The following is a 24,442-nucleotide window of genomic DNA, read 5'->3' on the forward strand; positions in this document are numbered from 1 at the left end:
AACACACTTGTGGAACTTTTCCTCGTATATTTTTATATGGGTTTTTCGTTTTGACATAGTTTGAGGTCTTAACTCAAAAAATATTGCACATATCATAAAGGAGATGTTTTCTGTTTGCTTTTACTTATCCAGGTTTCCGAGTATCCCTCAATGACAACAAATATGGCCTTCCACTTCTACATTGGTTTTTTACACTTCCTCGGTCTTTCAAACGTCTCAAAACTCCATACACAGTTGGTAGTGGATGCTCTGTTTGCTTAGCAATCTCTGACCCATTGATACACCCTCTGTATACTCAACGGATGCATTTCTTTCTAACAATGACAACTCTCGTCTTTATGTTGCTATTGTTGAACTAACAGGATATATATAGACTAGCAAACGATGTCATACTTCCTGTTACCCCCAAGGTCACATTTCTACGTCATAACTATTAGTTTACAAAACAAGAGGAATAACTGAAATTTTATCCGAGATATTCACATATGAACTTACCGTTATTGACGAAAGTAAAGGAAAGAAGAGACTAACATGTAACTATCTCCACTTTTGGCACGCCTCTGTATTTTTGATCAGAGTGGCATTTTTTTAAATTGCAACTGTTTTATGTTCTTTTATTAATCATTTGTTTGATATACATGTACTAATATACCGTGTATTTTGCTTTTAAAATTGTTCAAGGGTGTTAAAGTCGTTTCATTCTTTTCTACAGCATGATAATTAGTAGAAGTAGAATTGTAGAAGGAATATGATTACAACATTTCTTTCAAAGCTTTAAATTGATGTTAAATATAAAAAAAAATACGACCCATGTTTATTGAAAATGTCTCTGTATTTATGAGAACAAAAATACAGAAAACTCACAAAGATTCGTATGAAAAGTTCATAACCAGGTGAACTTTAAATTGCTGATCATTTCTTAATCAATGTTTACAATTGATACCAAGTTTTAATACGTTTGTGAAAAGGCATTGATAGAGAAAAGACTGTTATCTCTATTTCATCTGCATTATACAGTAAGTAGAGTTCAATAGGGATTATTCTTTAAAAAAAATGTTTTATAAACTAAGTTCCATATTTGTCAACACTTTAGAAAAAATAATGAAACTAGATCGCAAAGTGCATATTCTTTATAATGATATAACAAAACAATTTAAAGTTACGTGTTTTGACTTGTCGTGTTTAATTTGCAGCGGACTGTTTCATTTGATTTAAAGGGAGAACACGACTGCCGTTATATTCCACTGATGTTTTAAAGAAAACTCTTTCTTCTACACGTGTTGGCTAAATGTAACGTAAACGAAGTGTTATGCTTAATTTTGAGACTTTAAAATCAATGCCAAATACACTACATCTAGTAAAACCGAAAGTAAAAATAAATTGAAAATTGAAAAATAAGAAGACATGTGATCAATGTTGATTAATGTCTCTTTCAATGAAATGCTAATACATCTAGACGGTGAAGTAAAATTTATAATTTAAATTAAGACTTTCGATTTATATTTACGTTTCATGGTATCCAATCATAAGTGTACAATTTAAAAAAAAGTATATATACGAGTAAATGCTTCAAAAATTAAATTTGGTATTGAATGTCGGCCAGTTTCAAGCCAACAAAACTAGAATCAAACCATTACTCCTATATATATTGATTTTAAATAATAAGTCAATATTATTTTTGTCAAAAACGTCACATCTGATTTTAAGTCGAAAGAACGCCGATTTCGATTCTTTATCTTCTGCAAACACTTATACTGGTACATGTACATGCCATATGCAACTAACAAATTTTCACTTCATGTCAAATCAAAATTAATTAAAATCTGTTGCATAGTCCTCAAATGTGCATGAGAATAACAATTGAAGGTGATTCAAAATTAAGTTAAGTTTTTAAACACTTTTTAAAGTATTTGTTATTTGTAAAGAAAAATCAATAAGGGTGTACATAATGTCATCATTGGATGCATTTGTTTGTACATCTCAATATGCACACAAATTTAAAATGCGTACACGCGTACAAAAAAAACCGCATTTTGAATCCAAAACAAATTCATTTTATATTACCGATGACATAAAATGAGATAACGATTGCCTCACTTTCTTAAAAGGATTTCAAACAAATAAAGACACGTTCAAAGGAGGAAAAATTACCTGAGTGTTTTGAGATTTGGAAGCCGTCGAAGTGTTCTTTGACATGATTCCTCTGCAATGGTTACTAGCATAAACCAATATGTCTTTAAAAGACAACCGTTTTCTGGAACTTGTAAATGAAAAGAATGCGTAAACTAAGTGCGCAAGAGTACTTGTCTGAGTACCTACATTTCTTAAAGCTTAAGTGGTGGAAATTTTTTGGTGATATGGCGAAAAACCTTATACTTGTCTCAATGCTAGAGCTCTTTAGCTCACCTGAATTGAAGGCTCGAGTGAACTTTTCTGATCAAAATGTGTCCGTTGTCTGTCGTTGTCGTCGTTGTTGTACGTAATATTTTCACATTTTTATATTCTTCTCTCAAACTGCAGGGAAAATTTCATTCAAACTAGGCAGAAGGGTTATTGGGTAAAGAGAATTCAAATTTGATCAAATAAAAGACCACACAATCTTTACAGAGGACATAATTTTGTATAATTAATAATTCGTTGGTATTTTTCAAAAATCCTTTCTCATGCCATTCGGCAAGAAAAGCTGAAATTTGTGTGGAAGTGATATTAGGAAGTGTGGATTCAAGTTTGTTCAAATCATCATCCCCGGGGGTAGGGTTGAGCCACAATTGGGGGCCAACTTTGAAAAAATCATGATCCCCGGAGTCAGGGCGGGGTTTCAATGAAATTTTAACATTATCATATATAGAAAAAAATTCTTAGAATCTTTTTCTCAAAACCTGAAACGACGAAATGAGCTCAGTATTAAACTTAAATATGTAAGTGTTCGAAAGAAAATTAAAAATCTTTGAAATTCAATATACTCTGCAAAGTTGTCTTGATATTTGATACTCTGATAAGGGTCTAAAGCTTCTGTTGATTATTATTAGTAAGGTGAGCGATGTTGCCCTTAGGCCTCCTGTTTCAATAAACAAAAATGACAATAACAAACCGTCAACCATCTCAAAGATTTAAATGCCTTTCAGAATTTTTTTTAAAATTTACAAAAAGCAGTCTTTTGAATGACAAGGATCCCTGTACACGAGTGTTGTGTAATCTAACGACGCAATTGATTTTAGATAGCTGGACAATTGGCATGCTAAGGTTCTATTTTTTTTTTTAAAATCAAATTGAATTAAATCGCTGTCTTCAAAACTGCGTTTTAATATTTTTGACTGCTTTTTCATTAGTTCTTTGCCTGGATAAGTTTAGACCCCGTGTGCATAGGCTTAAATATATCAATTAATGAACATGCATTAAGACGGTTTATCGATATATTTGAAAGTTTTACTTTCAGAGCACGATGTTGTTAATGTTTATATTTGGTGAAATATTTTACCGAAAATTATATGTATTGCAACAGTTTTTTTGTGAATAAAGGGTGCAATGATCTCATAATGATTTTTGATTATTGTCTGTTGATATGGGAATATTTCTAGGCCAAAACTATGTCTATTGTAGGTGGAAAGGTATTAAAGACGGTTGTATAAAACGACTAGCTAATTAAAAAGAAAACATATTTAAATATCAAATCATGTTAGCTATATGATATTTCATTCCTCTGTATTGTAATGGAAAACAAAAACCTATCAAATACGACATGTTGAAGCTGTGCTTGTTCAAACAGAATAAAACACAGAATGTCCGTCTTTACCGTTTGTAAATAGAGCATGGAACACCTTTAATCTCTACAAACTTAAGTTTTTGATTCGGAAGACAATTTAGAAATTCACATGTTCACCATGGCCATTTTTCTATCCCTCTAAGCTCCTTGAGTTCCTATAAATGCCTGTGATCATAGTATCGTTTCTTTAAGGTGTCATACCATCACAGATCCTAGCCTTGGGTTTACGTTTTACATGTACAATTATGGTTGCTTATTTTGCAAATTTTGCAAGTAAAAAATACAGCACAAAACCTAGAGTCAAATCATATTTTAGTAATTTAATTAATTTGAATTATACGATTAAAGTCATCTAAATATCTATACTTACAATTTGATATCACCATTCCATTCCATTTTATGGTATTTTAGACGTACCTTTCCTCACAATAGAGAATGTTTACTTTATTCATTAACCATTTATTAACTAAATGGATAGCTTATTATGTATGAATTCAATTTTCTGCAAATTACCGATTGATCTCTATTGAATTAAAACGGCATCAACACCGAACAGTACAAATTTGGATATGTCCGGCTTAATAGGTACATGTACTTAATTCTATTTTGCAACATTAAGTAGCAAAAGAAAACAAAGACATCTGAGAATACATAAAACAATTATTTTCATAACTGGATTACTTAATTAATTGAAGAAAAATGAACAGACTGTATACTAATAAATTGGCAATTAACTGTGTTTTCATAACTGTTAAAATTTATTATAAATCCACAAAATGTAGACCTCACTACTTGCACTTGTATCACCCTTCGCGTTTGAGTATGACAAATAACGTGCAAATACAATGACTGCACCCGAACAACTCAGGGCTTACATTCATTGAAATTGAGAAAACAAATGATTAAACAAATTATTATCAAATACGGCACCATAATATTAGTAATGAAAAACCTCTGATGCGTTGCATATCAAATGTGTTGACTTGCCTTAAAATAGTCGTTTTAAAGATGTATCTATTTTTGTTTCATGTTTTAATAACTTTATTCCAGTTCAATATAAAAGTCCGAAATATCATTCCTAGTAATGTATTGCTTCAAGCAGATTAGCTTATTTTTTCTCGAAATGCTTTATAGAGAATTAACCCCTTTAAAAATCTTTTAACTGCACTTTGCTCTCATTTACAAATGCTGTTGTAGACAGTGTTGTGTAAATCCGTACAAAGTTATATACGATTGAATTGTATCCTAATACAAAGATTGCTTGTTCAGCAGGGGGTGCTTTAGCTGCAGGACTGTAGCCCCCGGTCTGAAAAAATTCGGATGGACGACCTGGGAGCTACAGTGCCTCCCATAGTAAAAAAACTGCAATTTACGACGCATAAAGACTTGCGCTAGTTTTGAGCTTATTATTCTAATTTTCCAACACATTCTATAGAAATATTTTGATTCCAAATAATTCCCTGGACATTTTACAGACATCATCACTTTTCTTGCCTCTGATATCATTTTAAACTCCATCACCAGCTCAGTAATGTGAAGTGATGCAGTTTGTTTACATTTAAAAATGGCGACTCTCGAGCTCGATGTGTATTTAACATACCTCAATATTGAGGTCGGCAGTGTGTTTAAGAGAAAGTTTGAGGCAAGTAAAGTACCTATTTCAGCAATAAATTGAATGAAGAAGTTAATGGTACTAATTTTATTCACATAATGTGTTCGAAAATAGGGTTAATCAGTCCAAAACTAGCGCAAATCTGTGTGCGCCGTAAATTGCAGATTTTTACTATGGGAGGCACTGTAGCTCCCATGTCGTCCATCCGATTTTTTCACACCGGGTGTTACAGACCTGCAGCTAGGGGTTCTTGCAAACGCTTGTCAAAATTTGTATTGCAGGTATAGAGAAATTTAGCAAAAGCTCGCGAGCAACCTCGTCTCATTGTTGAACCTGCTTTATTATGGAAACCCTAAAAAATTTCTTCCTATTGATAGCAATTGTTTTCCAAGGAATTCTTGCATCATATTACACGGAAAAGAGGAACTAAAAAAAATAACGTTCTTGAGGTTAATTTTTAGTTTATAGTGAAAACATGAGTGTTGCAAAATAACTATTATACACCTCAAACACTGAGGTCTTTGAATCAATGGTGACAGAAATGCTACCCAAAAACCCAGCATTGAAATTATAAAAATACTTACTCCACCAAAAAAAAAAAAGAAAAAAGAAAAAATAAACCAACACAAAACAAATACTCCCTCGTATTTAATGTATACTCAACGCTGAGTCAGCTCAATTAACAACGATATATAAATGAGCTTATACTGTGTTTCTTAATTTTTAATAAAATGTAAAATGATAAATTTATAAAGGAAGGTAATAAATTTACAACATGTTTGTACACATTAAGACTAAACGATTTACACACATCAGTCTCAGTTTTGCTTTTTTAAAAGGAGGTTAATTCTCTATAAAGCATTCCAAGAAAAAATAAGCTAATCTGCTTGAACTAATACATTACAAGAAATGATATTTTGGACTTTATATTGAACTGGAATAAAGTTATTAAAACATGAAACCAAAATAGATACATCTTTAAAACGATAATTTTAAGGACAGTCAAAACATTTGATATGCAACGCATCAGAGGTTTTTCATTACTATTATTATGGTGTCGTCTTTGATAAAAATTTGTTGATCTGGCTCTTTTGATCAAGTGACTTTATGATGAAGTATTAGAAGTTTAAGCATAACTTGTCAATGAAATAAATGTGTTGGTGTTTTGAAAGCCACCTGTAATGTTAGTACAGTTTACAATATATGGGGAAAGAAAATGTGCCCTTCCAATGCCGAGTTAGTCCATTCAGGTGAGAAAAACTACCGCTGTCCGTCGTAAATAAATAGCTCATCCAGGCTAGAGGTTCAAGTGAGATTTTATTTTCTAGGGTTTACTGGAAGGTCTCATTATAATCACAAAGGAGCATCAGTGGAACTTCTCTGTTTACCGAGAGATCCAGAATGGGGGATGTACAATGATGAGAATATGAAAAAGGCAATTGTAACGGCTAAATCCAAACCCTTTAAGCTCACGATGTTCCATGTGCTTTTTGTCTGATTCGCCAAAGGTCTGTTGTTCAGATGTTTTCAAGTATTTAAAATTTAATGTGCTTCCAATTAAATTGTGCATATGTGTATTATCCAGTATTTTTTTCAGTCACACAACTCTTAATAAAAATATAAAGTTTGGAAAAAGAACAACAAATCTAATTGTATTGAAGTTTGGAATGTTTTATTGTTGTAATTGACTGAAAAAGACCTATAAACGTTATTGCTCATCTCAACGATGATATCAATCTGGGATTCAAATACCTAAATAACATTGCTATATAATGCAAGTCAGTATACAATTGTGAGAGTTGAAGGGTATTCACACCTATCGTCGACCAACAGTTCCCCCTTTTGTTTTTGGTTTGGTTTTTTGGTTTAAATCTAATGCATCATAGCTCATCTGGGTAAAACATCGTTATTGTAAGAAAGAATCATTTCACTGTCAGTGTTGATAATGTAGATTATCTGTGTCAAATAATGATCAAAACAAAAATGATATGTGCACAATATCAATTGGAAGCACATTAAGTTTCAATCAGATCAATTTGAGCCACGAGACGCGGATCATCAGAACAATCGAGACACGATGCCCGGCTCTATCGATAAAGTTACTGTTGTAATGATCAATTTATTCTATATCCTTATTTTATACCCTTACATATAAGGAGACCGATTTTGATTCGGTGATTAAAAACTCAAATAGCAAAACTCTGATTCACCTTATATAATATACAACAACTGAAGTATAATTGCACAGTTACAAGAAAATCTAGCATTTGGTTCTTTTTAAGGGCTAACGAATAATACAAGTACATTAACTATCGTAATATATAGAAAACTGCCATATTACACACTTAGAAGCAGATTTAAAAAAAACCCAATAGCGATTTCTCCTCAAATTGTAATATGTGATTAGAAATTTCGTTTTCTACCTTAAACATGTAAAACATATTGAATAAATGCTTTCTTCTCTATGTACAAAATGTTATTGTTATATAAAGATTTTTAGAACGATTTTATTTTTCAAATAAATGGTTCAGGGGCGTTCAGTAGGGTACAGTGCTGGTCAGTTCCCTGTACAGTGCCGTACAGTGAGGTACAGTGCTTCAGTTGGACTGTACAGTGCGGAACAGAGGTAGTCAGTAAAAGGTACAATAAAGTACAGTTAATGTACAGTAAATGTCAGACAATGTCAGTCAATTTTGGGGAATATACATTGTAATTGAATTCAGTAATCTAACTTCGCTAAGCCTATCTTATCTCGCTGTTTCTCAAACTTTCAGTGATGATTGTTATTCTTCAGCTCCAGTGCTCTTCGCACATCTGAACGTCCGCCATCACTTCCGGTCCTCAAGTTTATTTTTCAACTTGTCTTGTTTTAAAATATTTTTTTGCCACGTTAAAATACAGACTCTTTAATGAATCCAGGATATGTATTTTTGTTCTAAAATTGATCCACGTTTGAGTGGTAGACTTTTGTTTAAGCGATCCGGGTTCAATCCCCGAGTGCCGACTATTTTTTCTTCCTTAATTGTGTTTTGATTCAAAATGGTATCCCTGAAATGATGAATTTTAATATGTTTTTGTTTAAATTTTATCAAAAATTGCAGTAACAGAGCCCTTTCCTAATCTAATGATATTCTGTTGAAATCCTTAGAGAGGCTTCCTGGAATTCGAGAAGGTGTTTATAAATGAAAGAAGCTGTCCCGATAGCCTATTACAATGTAAATGTGTATTCAAACGGAAGACCTTTTGTTGCTCGCAACGAGCGTCTAGTTATTTTTCTTTTTTTTTTCTTACAAAGTTTATGCACGCGATTTCTCAGAAACGGCTCGACCGATTTTCATTAAACTTTAAGATATGATAGATAGTGATCAAAACAGTTTTTATGATATTGATGACTTCACTTACGTTTCTGAGATATTGACGTTTTAGCGATCTTTAGAGGGATGGCTTGTTACTCTAACTTCTCCTAAACTATAAATGATATTGAGTTCAAACTTTCAGGGATAGTTGACTTAAGATTGTAGATTTGCAATTTCATTTTCAATTTGATCTGGCTTGAAAGGTACTGAAGCTCGCCTGGACCCGAAAATTTAGTTTTAAAAAATGTATTTTTTCTGGTTTTCTTTGTTTATCTCTTTTTTGAAAAATATTTTGTTACGACGTGTAATGAAAAAAAAAGTTTATATTTACTGGAACTTTCATTTGATATCAATAAAAAGGGGCTGGCCCCTCAAATTAGGGGAACAAAGGGCTAAGTCTTTTATCTGTAGCCCTTTACTGAGAGATATTTTGTGAAAAGTTATAGAAGCAAATATGTTTATCTTAAAGTTATGTATCCAGGTAATGTAATGATTTTATCATGTGTTACGTAATTAAGGGTTTTTAGGGGCCAAAATTCCAAAATTTTGATCACCCATATCTCAGAAAGGAAACATATTTTGTAATGCAGTACAGAAGAAAAGTTGTTCAAAGGAAGTTCTTAACAAAACGCAACCTTCAAAATTTCGTTAAACGGCCCCTATAAGGAGATAAGGGATTGGCCCCAAAAACATTCTTTCTCATATATCTCCAGGACGGTAAGGAATTTCTTAACACGTGTTGTTTAGAATTAAATGACCTTACCTTTGATATCAAGAAAAAGGGGCTGGCCCCTCAAATAAGGGGACGAAATGGCTCTAAAGTCTTTAATATGTAGCCCTTTATTGGGGGATATTTTGTGAAATATTATAGAAGCAAATATGTTTATATCACATATATGTATACATGCAATGTAATTATGTTATCATGTGTTATGTGATAAGGGGTTTTAGGGATTTTAAGGGCCAAAAAACCAACATTTTGATCAACCATATCTCAGAAAGGAAAAATATTTTGAAATGTAGTATAAAAGAAAAGCTGTTCAAAATAATGTTCTGAACAATATGCAACCTTCAAAATTTCGTTAAACGGTCCATATAAGGAGATAAGGGATCGGCCCCTAAAACGTTCTTTCTCAAAGATCTCTAAAAAGATAACGAATTTCTAAACACTTGTTGAACAAAATGTGCTTTGATTTTTTTGATATCAAGAAAAAAGAAATGTTATAGAAGCAAATATGTTTATCTCAAAGTTATGTATCCAAGCAATGTAATTATGTTATCATGTGTAATTTGATTAGGGGGTTTAGGAATTTTAGGGGCCAAAAATCCAAAATTTTGATAAACAATATTGTCACCATGACCCTGCCTCTGATCAGTAACAACAACAATACAATATACAATAACATATTTCTATACAAAAACTACAAATATACAAAAAAGAGTCGGCAATATACGACGCAAGACGGTCCGTAGGCTCTAATCCTCCTGTCTCCGCCCATCACCATGCTACCCTGAATCATCGTCCATTGTGCCCACCGTGTCCACCAGTTCACCACTTCACCTGCTCCAGGTAATCAACTTCCAGAAACTCTTCCGGTCGTCCACCATAGGCCGTCAGTCATCATCATCTCTCAGGCCAATACACAGAGCCTCGTCCATGCATAGAATGTGACTAACCCCAGGAACCTTTAATTATAATGCTTACATAAGTACAATGTATTAATGACCCTAACCGGTCTCCGTATACTACATTTAAACAGAGTGAACTCTCGACACTTAGATATATGTTTACACACCGTAGCGAACGGCACAGGTAGTTAAACTACTCTATATACTACATATCTAAACAAAACATGACATTATTAGACTATAATGCAGAAATATTGCGATATATACGTGTCATACACGTGGCACTGTTAAAATATACAACACTTAGGTAACATATATGTGACAACTCTTGTCCGCTATTTATAGTGATAAAACGTAGCACTTATAAGCTTTAAGAGTTACAAAAATAAAAATGAAATGAATAAAAGCAAACTTACCCCGTCTGTAGATTTAGTTACTTGGCAATTACAAAACTGAATACATGTGGTCAGATCCGTGTGGGGAAATGGTGCGCTCTGTCCAGAACTGCTAAATTCAAACCATATAAACCCTAACTATGCGGGTAGAATGACCCAGGTTGAATTTATTATGCTGACCAATGCCAAACTGAAAAACATGAGGCTCCATACGGGATAAAAATAAAAAGTCTATCAAAACACTGGAGTTCAGTACGGGATAAATCCATTCTATATAAAAACAACTCACACTACAGCAATTACTAGGATTTGATTGTGACAAATATCTCAGAAAAGAAAAATATTTTAAAATGTAGTATAGAGGAAAAGCTGTTCAAAATGATGTTCTTAACAATATGCAACCTTCAAAATTTCGTTAAACGGTCCCTATAAGGAGATAAGGGATCGGCCCCTAAAACGTTATTTCCTAGATATCTCAAGAACGGTAACTAATTTCTAAACACTTGTTGAACAAAATGTGCTTTGATTTAAATGGCCTCTCATTTGATATCAAGAAAAAGGGGCTGGTCCCTAAAATTAGGGGACCAAAGGGCTCTAAAGTTTTTTTTAATCTATTACCTTTAATTGAGGGATATTTTGTAAAATGTTATAGATGCAAATATGTTTATCTCAAAGTTATGTATCCAAACAATGTAATTATGTTAATATTTGTTATGTAATTACGGGTTTTAGGAATTTTAGGGACTAAAAGTCCAAAATGTTGATCAACCAGAAAGGAAAAATATTTTGAAATGTAGTATAAGGGAAAAAGCTGTTCAAAGGATGTTCTTAACGATATGCAACCTTCCAAATTTCGTTAAACGAACCCTATAAGGAGATAAGGGATCGGCCCCTAAAACTTTCTTTAACATATATCTCAAGAACGTATCGAATTTCTAAGTTCTTTTCAACAAAATGTGTTCCAAATAAATGAACTTTCATTTGATTATCAAGAAAAAGGGACTGGTCCCATAAATTAGGGGACTAAATGGCTTTCAAATCTTTTATCTATAGCCCTTTACTGAGAGCTATTTTGTGAAAAGTTATTAAAGCTGAATTAGGTATAATACGTTGATATATCCTAACAATATAATGATTTTCTCTTGCGTAACCCAATTAGGGTTTTAAGGGGCCAGAGGTAAACAAGTTTAATTCTTTCTATCTCAATTGGAAAAAATACAGTATTTAAAAAGGCATTGTAAGAAAATTTATAAAAAGCGATACAAAAAAGCATTAGTTCTTCACTCCTTTTTCCATTTTACGTTTTGTTGTCGAAAATCAAGGTCGATGATGTCATATTTCCTTCAAAAAAATCGGACGGAAAACCTCGTTGCTCGCAACGAGATTGTGTCTAGTTATTATTAGGGTCTTCCGTTTCCAACGGAAGACCCTCTTGTTATTCTATTGTTTCTTTTTATTATTAGGGTCTTCCGTTTTCAACGGAAGACCCTCTTGTTATTCTATTGTTTCTTTTTCATTATTATTATTTTTCTTTTTCTTTATTTTTCTGACTTTTTCAAAGCTTAATATCTCAAAAAGTTTTCAACAGATTTACATGAAACTTTCAGGGATTATGAAGCATTATTGTGCCTCAAAGTTTTAAAATTTTCAACTATAACGTCACTTCCGTTTTTACGTTACGTCAATTTTTAAATTTTAAAAAAGTAATTTTGTCCAGGGCGTTTTTCAAAAACGGTTCAAGATAAAGACTTGGAATTTTCTGTGTTGAAGCAATGATCGTTTTTATTTGGACATAAGACTGGAAATTAGTTTCCGTCACTTCCGGTCTAAACCGGAAGTGTTTTAAAATTTTCGAATTTTCGAATTTTTCGTTTTAATTTAAAATGTTTACGAGGTTTGTAGAGTTTGTTATGCTGAACACGAATCTGAAATCCGTTTGAAAATCGGACGATGCATTACAGAGATATCGGGGGTTAAAAATTGATTTTTCCGGAAATTTTGATTCCGCGTCCTTGGTTTTAAAAATAGCGTAATGTTCAAAATAAAATTAACTCGTTCCAAAAATAATCGCTAAGTCGTACTTGAACACATTCGGATTTTTTTGTACGTAAAATCATTCGTATTTTGTTAAGTCGTACCAGGAATAATTCGATTTTTTTTCATCTTTTTATTTTAGTTACTCTTGTTATTGGCTTAAGGGCTCTGCTTCATACAGGAACTTCCAGCTTTACTTCCGATATTAACGGAAGACCCACTCGTTGCTTTGCAACGAGCTTTGCTCTAGTTATTATTATTCTTTTTCTTTTCTTCTGACTCCTTTTTTGCTTCATAACTCAAAAGGTTTTAAACCGATCTTGATGAAATTTTCAGAGATTTTTGCAAGTTTGCGTCCCTCAAAAATGTAAAAGTTTTAAAGAGAACGTCACCTCCTTTTTGACGTGACGTCATTTTTAAAAATTTCAAAAAGTCATTTTGTCCCGGACTTTTCTCAAAAACACTTTAAGATAGAGGCTTGAAATTTTCAATGGTTATGATTTGGTCGATTTACCTCTGTAATAAGGCTCGAAATGAAAATCTGTCACTTCCGGTCCAAACCGGAAGTGAAACAAATTTTTCGAAAAAATGAATTTTCTGATCAAATCAAAATTGAATATGTGTTTTGTAGAGCTTATTAAGCTGAATCTAACACTGAAAGCCGTTTTAAAATCGGACGATGCATTACAGAGATATCGGGGTTTAAAAATTGATTTTTCCGGAAATTTTGATTCCGCGTCCTTGGTTTAAAAAATAGCAAAATGTTTATCGTAAAGTTAACTCGTACCAAAAATAATTGTTAAGTCGTACTTAAACACATTCGGATTTTTTTTGTTAAGTCGTTCTTAAAATCAAAAAGGTTTTTGTTAATTCGTACTTAAAATCATTCTGATTTTGTTAAGTCGTACCAGGAATAATTCGATTTTTTCATCTTTTTCTTTTTATTACTCTTGTTATTGGTTTAAGAGCTCTGCTTCTTACAGGAACTTCCAGCTTTACTTCTGACATTAACGGAAGACCCACTCGTTGCTTTGCAACGAGCTTTGCTCTAGTTATTATACTTTTTCTTTTTTTTCTGACTCCTTCTCGGCTTTATAACTCAAAAAGTTTCCAACCGATTTTAATGAAACTTTCAGAGATAATGTGAAACTATTATCCCTCAAAGATGTTAAAGTTTTCCTGACAACGTCAATTCCGTTTTGACGTAACGTCATTTTTAAAATTTTCAAAAAGTCATTTTGTCCGCGGCGTTTCTCAAAAACGTTTTGAGATAGAGGCTTGAAATTTTCAATGGTTATGATTTAATCGATTTACCTCTGTAATAAGGCTCGAGATGAAAATCTGTCACTTCCGCTCGAAACCGGAAGTGAAACAAATTTTTCGAAAAAATGAATTTTCTGATCAAATCAAAAACGAATATGTGTTTTGTAGAGCTTATTAAACTGAATCTAACACTGAAAGCCGTTTTAAAATCGGACGATGCATTACAGAGATATTGGGATTTAAAAATCGATTTTTCCGGAAATGTTGATTCCGCGTCCTTGGTTTAAAAAATAGCATAACGTTAATAGTAAAGTTAACTCGTACCAAAAATAATTGTTAAGTCGTACTTAAACACATTCGGATTTTTTTTAATTAAGTCGTTCTTAAAATCAAAAGGGTTTTTGTTAATTCGTACTTAAAATCATTCGGATTTTGTTAAGTCGTACCAGGAATAATTCGATTTTTTTTCATCTTTTTATTTTAGTTACTCTTGTTATTGGTTTAAGAGCTCTGCTTCTTACAGGAGTTTCCAGCTTTACTTCCGGTATTAACGGAAGACCCACTCGTTGCTTTGCAACGAGCTTTGCTCTAGTTATTATTATAACCTAGTAAACTTTTTTGTTACAATTATTTTCACAATATAACCTTCAAATTATTTTACAACTTTAATACTCCTGTTTTTTGTGTTAAATAATCTTGTTCTTGGATTTATCCAATGACTATGACAGTTAAATGTTCACTTTTTTGTTTGCAAGTATTTACAAGTAAATCATTCATTGTAGATAAAAACAATGGTTTTAGGCGAGGTTTCTTGGTATTACTGTTGATACTTTGTCGCCACGATATTCATCACATCATTCATACCTTACCTGTTGTGATGGACATTATCTGTTTTGGTATTGGCCGTTACGTTATCTATTACGACGAGAGAATCAATGGAATAAAATACCAGGAAGGCAAAAGTCCACATGCATTTATTGACCTTTGTGATGTCGTAGTGTACGCTGAGTTTTAAATATTTTTCTTCTAAAACCACTTTATCGCATTGTATAGACACAAAATTTGTAATGTGTGTACATAATGTGTGTACAGTAAGTTGTATGTCATTTTTTTTCTACACTCTGTATCATTTGTGATTTATATTAGGAAATCAAAACCCCAGTTATCATCAATGTTGAGATTTGGGAGAAGTCCTCACTTCAAAACTGCATTATAATTAGAGTTAGACCGAAGTTCCTAACATCAAGTTTAAATTTAGGTTGAAGACACCAGGAGATAATAAAGAAAATTGATCAGTATATCTATAAATTTCCAATTAGCTAAAACATTTTTTTTAAATGCTGGTCTTTCCTGATTTGAACGTTACACTTGACCTTCTTGCTTCATATTATATCACTTTCAAATAACTTAATGTATTTAAAACACTTGATTTTGATATTAACTACCTTTTCACATAAATATCAAATCATATTTTATGTGTGTCCCAACTTATGTAGATGTATTACAAGTGTCATCCTGGTAAGCCTTCTTTTCCGACAGGATTTTTATTTCTTTCTGAAGACCAAGTACCGAATTGGTCAATACCATATCTGGGTTTTACTTTTCCTCATCATCACTCTGTGTCGTTCGTTCATACGTTAGACTGCCATTCATTCGGTGGTGTGTCGCCTGTAATACATCTTACACTTCAACATGTCTACTAGCTTTTCTTAATCAACAATTGAAGTCTTGCTTGTTGAACCCCTAGATGCAAATCTCATTTTTGGGAGTTGATTCTAATCAACTCTCCTATGCAGTTATTCTGACAAACCGAAAGTGAAACAGTCTTTGGACCAAAGCACAAATCATCGCCGCTGACAAGAATTAGTTCTTGAGAATATATATATAAATCCGAAATAATGTATGCTAAAGCATTGTTTTTCAAGGAAACATATTTATAAATACCTTAAAAAAAGTCAGATTTTAAATGGTTCGAACAATTTAGATATTTTTTGTAGTTGTATGTATTCTTACGCAAGAGTCCAATATAGTCTCGTTCAACTCGACGCTCGGCTGTCTCCGTAAATTTCCGAGAAACAGAGAGTCTCTCTTGCTTGTCAGAGATTAACGGCGACAGTCGAGCGTTTGGTTGAACAAGACGAGAGTTCAATATTGCTTGGATCCATAAATTTTCCAGAAATATTTCTATCACTGACACATAGTTTGATTGAATTTATTCTATCTTTAAATTTTACTAAACATAATTCATATGGGGTTTTATTAACATCCTTGTGTCGAAAAAGTCCGAACATTCATATTATAAAAATGTGCGTAATTCAAATACAAATTAGAAACTACCTGTACTTGTCATGCAAAATAACATATCACTGATTTTAAAATAAATAATCATCAATAAAATCAACTCCCGTCAGTTATACGGTACTTTGATTTTTATGTGCGTCTTTAAACTGCTCTTTGACGAGCCTCTCTTTGACTTTAACCGGTGCGGCAAGGTTAGTCAGCCTATTATATTCTCCTCATTCAGTTAACGTCTTTGCGGCTTTATCTAGTCTCTCACGCAGTTGAGTTCGTTTAAGTGCCGTACATAATAGTCTGTACTTTTCGTCTTTTATTAGCTTACCTTATACACGTTGGGAGTAATCTCTCATTATTACCAACAGATACATGCCTGTACCTAATATACACCATTTGTTTAGACCACATATATTTCAAAATAAGATTTAACGTCAGCAAAGCAAAAACTATCAACAATCAAGCAGTCACTGTGCTAACGCCTTCCCTAATACTAGCCTAGTACATTATCATCGACGACAAAGTTAGAGTTACTTCTAAGAAAACAGTGTCAAAATATCCAACAACTAGTTACCGGTCTTCAAACATGACTGGTCTTAAAATAGAAATGTGACAAAAGGAATTAATGCCGCGGCTGCAAATCATTCGTGTATATACATTTTTTTTTTGTTACGTGGCAATCCGTGACGCCGAAAGTATGGTTGCTTAGCGATTATACAAACACAATCACCATAGAACGTATCGCATAACACACAATCGTTATATTGTTAATATGTAATACATCATGGAAATTTAATGATGCATCTTGTGCATTATATTTTTTTTTTATTCTGAATGCTTTTTTTAAACTCTCATTAAGCAATGTGTGAAGGTAAAATTGACAGGAATAAAACAATTATCAATCGTATGATTTGATTCTTTATAGTTTTGTTTGTGATACTTATCGTCACTCAATTGAATCAAACACATTTCCAAATCCATCAAAACATAGTATACCATGTTGATACGAAAGTTAGTCAACTTTAAAAGTGTTGTTTAAATAACAGTTACCAATTTTGTTTTGTTTATTTAATGGAATAATTATGGTCACTCACCATACACCTCCACTTCACAGAGATTACTGGTAACATAATCAGAGTACTCGTCAGGGTAGGTAACTCCAGGTAGTCTCTCGTTGTAGTAGATGACGTACTGTCCATGTACAGGACAGGTGGTGGTGAAGACAGCAGGTATGGTGTCTACTGTAAAGTTGTTGTCCTTGTAACACAGTGTTCCCTGTAGTTTGTCTGCTGTATTGGAGACGTAAACTGAAAATCCAAGATAGTATTTTGTTCGCCAGTTAGAAGGACCTGCAGAAAAATTTTTTTAATAGTTTCAAATGAAAAGATATATGTAGCTAAATAAAAACGATAAATGATATTCGCTTTTCTCTAAATACAAATATGATTGACACAAAGGTATTAACGCAAAAGTGAAGCGTGCCTATAGACAGGTAGATTCCGTGTAATGCAGAGGTAATGCCAGTGCATAGTGAATAACAACATTTTAAAACGATATCTCATATCAGTCTGCATTAAATGAATTATACTCATATACCATTGCTTGATATTTCATTTACAAAGGAATATTTCTGAAGACCAACGATTAACATTACGTAAAAACAGTTGAATGTGCAGTTCTAAATCTTTTTCCTGATACTTCCTATTCAAATATACAATTTTAATTTACACATACATTTTGACATTGCATGTGTTTAGGTTTTTAATAAATAATTTCCATAATTTGCGTATAAATATTACATGCAGTTCTTATAGTGGTTGTTACCGACTGACTACAGAAATATATCAGGTTAATCTATCTAATAGAAGCCTTATAAATGTTTTGTATTCTTACGTTTATATTCATGTTTACAAACTAAAGGAGGCCGAAAAAAGTATTGATTAAAAGAATGTGACTAGTTAGGACTGGTTTGTTGAAATGTTCTCCCCTTGGAGCCGACTGGGTTATAAATTAGCTGCAGATCTGTAGCTCTCTGGTTGAAAGAATTCGGATAGACAAACCAGAGAGCTACAGTTCCAAGCGTTGTAAAAACCTCCGATTAACGCCGCCGTTTTTGTGTCGCTCGCTTCGGGAATTATATCCGACTTTAAAAGCATTCAACCGCCTAAAAAATTGGATTTATTAATTAAACATATAGTTTACCCTAACTCTGCTAACTTTGTTTTCCTTTCAATGGTTCACAACGGCCATCCTTCGCCTTGGAATGTCATCGTTTTAAAAAACTCGCCTTATGACAACCATGTTTACCTAGTAGCGAGATCTCGGGTGCGTCGATTTACCCAAATGGACCCAAATGAACCCAAATTCAAGCGGAAAACAATTATAATAAAATCCTCATAATTTAGGGAAATTTGGAAAAATAAAAGCCGAAGGTCCAAAACAATAATTAAAATTATTTCAGCATATCTCTAAAAATTGTTTTTGAAAAATAAAGATGAGCATTTTATCTCGATTTGTAAAAGTATATAATGTATGTAATTATATTCAAATAATATAAATATATATATTATAGAAAAATAAAACAACTTTTTAAAATAATTTTAATTATTGTTATGGACCTATGGCTTTTATTTTTCCAAATTTCCCTAAATTATGAGGATTTTATTATAATTGTTTTCCGCTTGAATTTGGGTTCATTTGGGTTCATTTGGGTCCATTTGGGTAAATCGACGGGGACTGTATAATGACCTGATATGTATAATGTCCTGATGACCTGATGGCGTGTATTTTGTAAAATACTGATTTGTGCAATGATATAAGAACAATATTTTTACATATTTATACAGATAATACTATTTTCTCTCAGAAAAACACAAGAAATAATTTATAACTTCTTTCAAATAAATTTTTCAGAGCATATAATTTTTTCAGTGGTATAATGTCCTGATTTTTTGTATAATGACCTGATGACCTGATGGCATTTATTTTGTAAAATACTGATTTGTACAATGAAATAAGAACAACATTTTTATTTCGTTGTATAGATCATACTGTTTCCTACAAAAAAACACAAAAGATATTTTGAAAATTCCTTTAAATTATTTTTTATTGAGCAGTTAAAAAAAACAAGGGTTATAATGACCTGATTTTTAATTGGTAATGACCTGGTGACCTGATAAATTTCAACAGTTTACCAAACACCATTTTTCAGCTTTATATCTGAAAAATTGTGTAAAAGATGGATCTTTATAAACTTTTGAATAATAATTTTGTAGGATAAACTCTTTATTAATCAAGATCTGTTCATGTTTCTTTGATCATATAAATGAAATTAGGGACAATATTAAAGTTATTCGGGATAAACCCACATATTGCTATCTAAAATATATTATTTTATGTTCTTTATTTTGATATTTTTTTTTAATATATATAAATGTTTCAATATATTATTTGTTCTGGTATTATATGTGTCAGATTATATATGATGCGTATAGTGTTTGACAGATTGTACCCCTCTGTATATATTCAGTAGCCTCTATAAATGTATGGTTTACTGGGGTGTTATTCACACTTTTTTACCACAAGAACCATAATTGGGTTCCTTTGTTTTGATAGCAATTAACAGTTTACACTGCATGTACACTGTCCTCTCCTTGTTACATACCTTATTTTTTTTATGTTTACATTGCCATACAGTGTATAATAAACATTATAACAATTGTGTTACAAAAACAGAAATTATTGTGTATTAAAGTAGAAGTTGAATAAGAATTAAAATAATGCAAAATTAATACGATTACATATAATTCATCTAGTACTGGTAAATCAGTTTCCACACTTTTGGATGAGGAATGTATGAATTCCTCAGGATATTTTTACAAACTAAGATTTATCATCTCAAAGTATTACATGTGAGTGTATATGAATTATATTTTTTTAAATCAACAATAAAAGATTGATTCCCTCCATTAAAGATCAAGGTATTTACCGATATTTCTTATTGACAATGTGTGTGTATTTTTCAGTTTAACATATAAATTTTTCTAAGTTTAGTAACTTGCAGAGAAAACATATACAATGTATTTAGGCTTACATTTCAATCTAAAATCAAAAAGATATACTATACTGACTTTAATTTTGAATATATATAGCCTATAATACCTACGTTCAACTTACCCCCCCCCCCCCCCAAAAAAAAAAAGGAAAATGAGAAGTAGACAAATCACATTTCATATAATCTTCACACTCATTTAATTCTATATTAAGAAAATGTGGTATTTAAGTATTTTCAAAAATGTATAAACACTGAAACCCAAACAAAATTCAGCTGTTTCAGAGAGAGAGAGAGAGAGAGAGAGAGAGAGAGAGAGAGAGAGAGAGAGAACAGTCTTAATAACCAAGAATTTAAAAAAAATCTTAATAACATTATTTGTATGTATCATTGAAATGTTTTCTTCGTTCTTAAATTGTCAGAATTATAGGATCCGGTTCATTATCTACTTGATCAGGTCAATCAGGCCATTCTGAAATCAGGACATTATACCCCGTGTTTTAGATCAAAGTGATTTTTGGAAAAAGTATCCATTTATATTTGTTCAAACTTCAGAATTTTCATTTAGATGATCATATCAAACGATGTCAATATAAATAATGAGGCCTAAAGCTTAAAATTTATAGCTATGGCCTTTTAAAAATCATCAGGTCATCAGGTCATTATACAAAAAAATCAGGACATTATACCCCTAAAAAAAATTATTTGCTCTGTAAAAATAATTTGAAAGAAGTTATAATTTATTTTTTGTGTTTTTCTGAGAGAAAATAGTATGATCTATACAATTAGGTAAAAAATATTGTTCTTATTTCACTGTTCAAATCAATATTTTACAAAATACACGCCATCAGGTCATCAGGACATTATACATATCAGGTCATTATACAGTTCCAAATCGACGCACCCGAGATCTCGCTACTAGGTAAACATGGTTGTCATAAGGCGAGTTTTTTAAAACGATGACATTCCAAGGCGAAGGATGGCCGTTGTGAACCATTGAAAGGAAAACAAAGTTAGCAGAGTTAGGGTAAACTATATGTTTAATTAATAAATCCAATTTTTTAAGCGGTTGAATGCTTTTAAAGTCGGATATAATTCCTGAAGCGAGCGACACAAAAACGGCGGCGTAAATCGGAGGTTTTTACAACGCTTGGAACTGTAGCTCTCTGGTTTGTCTATCCGAATTTTTTCAACCAGAGAGCTACAGATCTGCAGCTAGGTTATAAATGAGCGTGCGGCATGCTGTTTAATGAAACTTGTTAAGTGAAAAATGAGATTTTACCAGAAGGAATGGCAACATATCGAGCCCTTATCTGGACGCTAGTTTTATAGTTAGTCTTTACTCGTAGAGCACCCCCCCCCCCCCCCCCCCCCGAACAAAATGATTGTGAGTGCATGTTTTATGTGTGAAATAATAAATTTTAAAGGTGAGGTCACATCTTTTACATGAAGCATCTTTTCTCGGAAAAACTCTCACTAATAGCATAACCATTCGTTCCCCTTTTTGGCGAAATTTCCCCTCTTAAATACAGCCTCAACTTAAATAAAACAATTTTCAAACTAGTCTTCTTTGTAATAAACAAACTCTGCATTCTGACATTTTCAACTTTAAAGACAAACAATCAATATTAAATATCACACTATTTTTGATCTGTTTCATACCCTTACGTTATATTTGTAAAAAGTTTGTCATGCATAAATTACTTTATTTGTGCCTTTACACTGAAAAGTTATCTTTTTGAAATGTGACCGCGTAGGTTTTACGGTGCTAGAGAATTCGTCTGGATCTGCATCGGTCGTGTGCAGTACAAACCGGGTGAGGGAATGTTGGCGTAAAGGGTATAAGGTATAAGGTTGTGGCGCGTTATAGGCCGTAAGGTAAAAACGAAGGGTAGGTTTGCCGTATTCCCGAAGGTCCACCAGTTTACAGTTCCAGAGAAATAAAAAGGCAATTGATGAAGGATCATTCTGAATTTATTGGACGCGAATCAACGATGGCAACAGTATAACAATTTAACAGACAGACATGTTACAAACAAGTCGGATATGGCCAGAAGTGGCCTCCGAACTCAAGACTCTGGGTGAGTCGGACGTGGCCGAGGCTGGTCGCCGTATTCCAGACTGCCGATTGACAATTGTACATAACTATATATAAGAATCTGAACAATGAGTATAAATTGACAGGTGATGACATTAGTGAGCTGAGTGAAAGGTTCACAGATATAAAATATTTAAATAAACTCAGTGAGTCTTTAATGTCCAAGACATGAAAAAAACTGATAATTGCACAATGTTGTTTTAAGAGATTAGCAGTTCTTGAGACATGACACTCTGTCTCTTTGAAATCACACATAGAGTCCGAAAAGTGTCAATCACTACTTAGATAAGTAACTTTGTAAGAAATAAACTGTGAGAAAATATTATAAAACATGTTGAATTTAAAAAGTAATGTTCAAAATAAAGTTATAATTGAAATGTGAATTTCGCACGATGATAGAAATAAAATGTGATGCGGGACTAGTCAGCCATGCAGTTTAGTTTACAGATGATAACAACAGCGGGTTGAGGACTTAATCATGAACGAATAGTAGTATATTTGACCATACCCCATTGTTTATTACTTGTCAAGAAGTAAATGGTGATGTGATGGATGCTGTGAATGCTGATCAGGTTAACCCACCAGGTGGCGGTACGTTTGTAACTCTCTGATGCAGCACACTGACCTCCCCACGAACTCAGATCAGATTTACGTCCGTCTACAGCCTTACCGGCTTCATATCTTTCTTCACCTCTTACGGGGTACTGTTGGTATGCTGGTTTGTTTATGGCGACATTAACTGTGAAGATAAACACATAGAGTAGCATTGTTATAAGCTGAACCAATTGTCTAATCTTTAAATGTTATTTTATGCACTTTTTAAAGCAGCTTACTTTGAGGTGCCGTTGTACAAGTATACTCGATACAAACAATGTTAAGTCTGAATAACAAGCCTTAAAAAATCCGTTTGTTGGACAATCGGTAAAATTTTTACTTCAAAGCAAAATTACTTGACTGTGGTGTTCTTCTGAATTTAGTTTTTGCGGAATAATGCGAAATCTAGCAAATAATTAGTGGCATTTTTAATATATTCCTATATGTAAAACAACATTAAAGTTTAAAGTTGTTTGGTCCGATTTTCTATATATAAGTCTATGTACGCTTTTTGAACGAAGTTTTGCTCAGTATGTATATAATAAGTTAATAACAGGCATTGTGGTGGTTTGCCCAATTAATTAAGCAATATTTTAATGGGAGATACAAAATTAGTTTACCAAACAAACTCTGAATTAAAGGGTATCTCGTTAATTAGCCCCCTATTTAGATACGCCTCCAATGTCGAGGCGGATATGATTGTTTTACGACTTTGACATTTGCTATAAATAATAGAAATAAAATTTAAAAATAAGATTTGATATAAAATCAGACCAAGCAGCTTTATTATTAGGGGAAAAAAATCTTGAGAAAGTTTGTTGGCACCTACAATTTATGATAAGTTTGAACACCCTAAATCGCCTGGACGTAGGCCTTTTTGAGAAACGGGCCCCAAAAGCTTTATATAAACATCATGACAAGGAATGAAATTAAAATCGTTTATTCAAGTTAATAGAGTCGCAATGGACTCTAGGACGATAGATAAGTCTCACTTGCAATTGGTCCTATATGCTGTATAGCGTAACAGTGTCGAAATGTATGCTATGTGAATAAAAAAACCAAAAAAAAAGCAAGCATTCTGAGAGTATTGCATAAGCAATACACGTCCCCTTCCGGTTTGTGGAAATTGTGAAAACAATGCACTGTTTTGCAGAATATCGAACCCGAACATTAAAAAATTGGAATATGAAAAATTAACTTTTTCGAAAATATGTCAACCAGACGCTACAAAAGTGTAAACTTGATCTGTAGTTTGACATTTTGAAACTCTTCAGCAAATTTAATGTTATTCCTCAAACGGATAAAGAAAAAAAGTGTGGAAAACTGAAGTGGGAAAGACGGTCGGACGGACGGAC

The 24,442-nt window shown here is 32.6% G+C and overlaps 2 protein-coding genes across 4 annotated transcripts in view; one reads left to right on the forward strand and one right to left on the reverse strand.

The window, feature by feature from the left end:
- LOC105346400 (transient receptor potential cation channel subfamily M member 2) overlaps positions 1-2,352 on the reverse strand; it is a 37,007-nt gene extending 34,655 nt beyond the window's left edge. The window contains exon 1 of one of the 3 annotated variants that reach the window (XM_066068020.1): positions 2,152-2,352. In XM_066068020.1, coding sequence (XP_065924092.1) covers positions 2,152-2,196 — 45 coding nt within the window. In that variant the 5' untranslated portion in view covers positions 2,197-2,352. The remainder of the gene's footprint in view (positions 1-2,151) is intronic. The other 2 variants (XM_066068022.1, XM_066068021.1) reach the window with 2 other exon arrangements.
- Positions 1-24,442, forward strand: part of LOC105339282 (limbin) — a 502,381-nt gene that overhangs the window by 58,290 nt on the left and 419,649 nt on the right. The window lies entirely within an intron of this gene.

This window comes from Magallana gigas, chromosome 8, assembly GCF_963853765.1.
Source record: "Magallana gigas chromosome 8, xbMagGiga1.1, whole genome shotgun sequence".
NCBI classification, from domain to species: domain Eukaryota; kingdom Metazoa; phylum Mollusca; class Bivalvia; order Ostreida; family Ostreidae; genus Magallana; species Magallana gigas.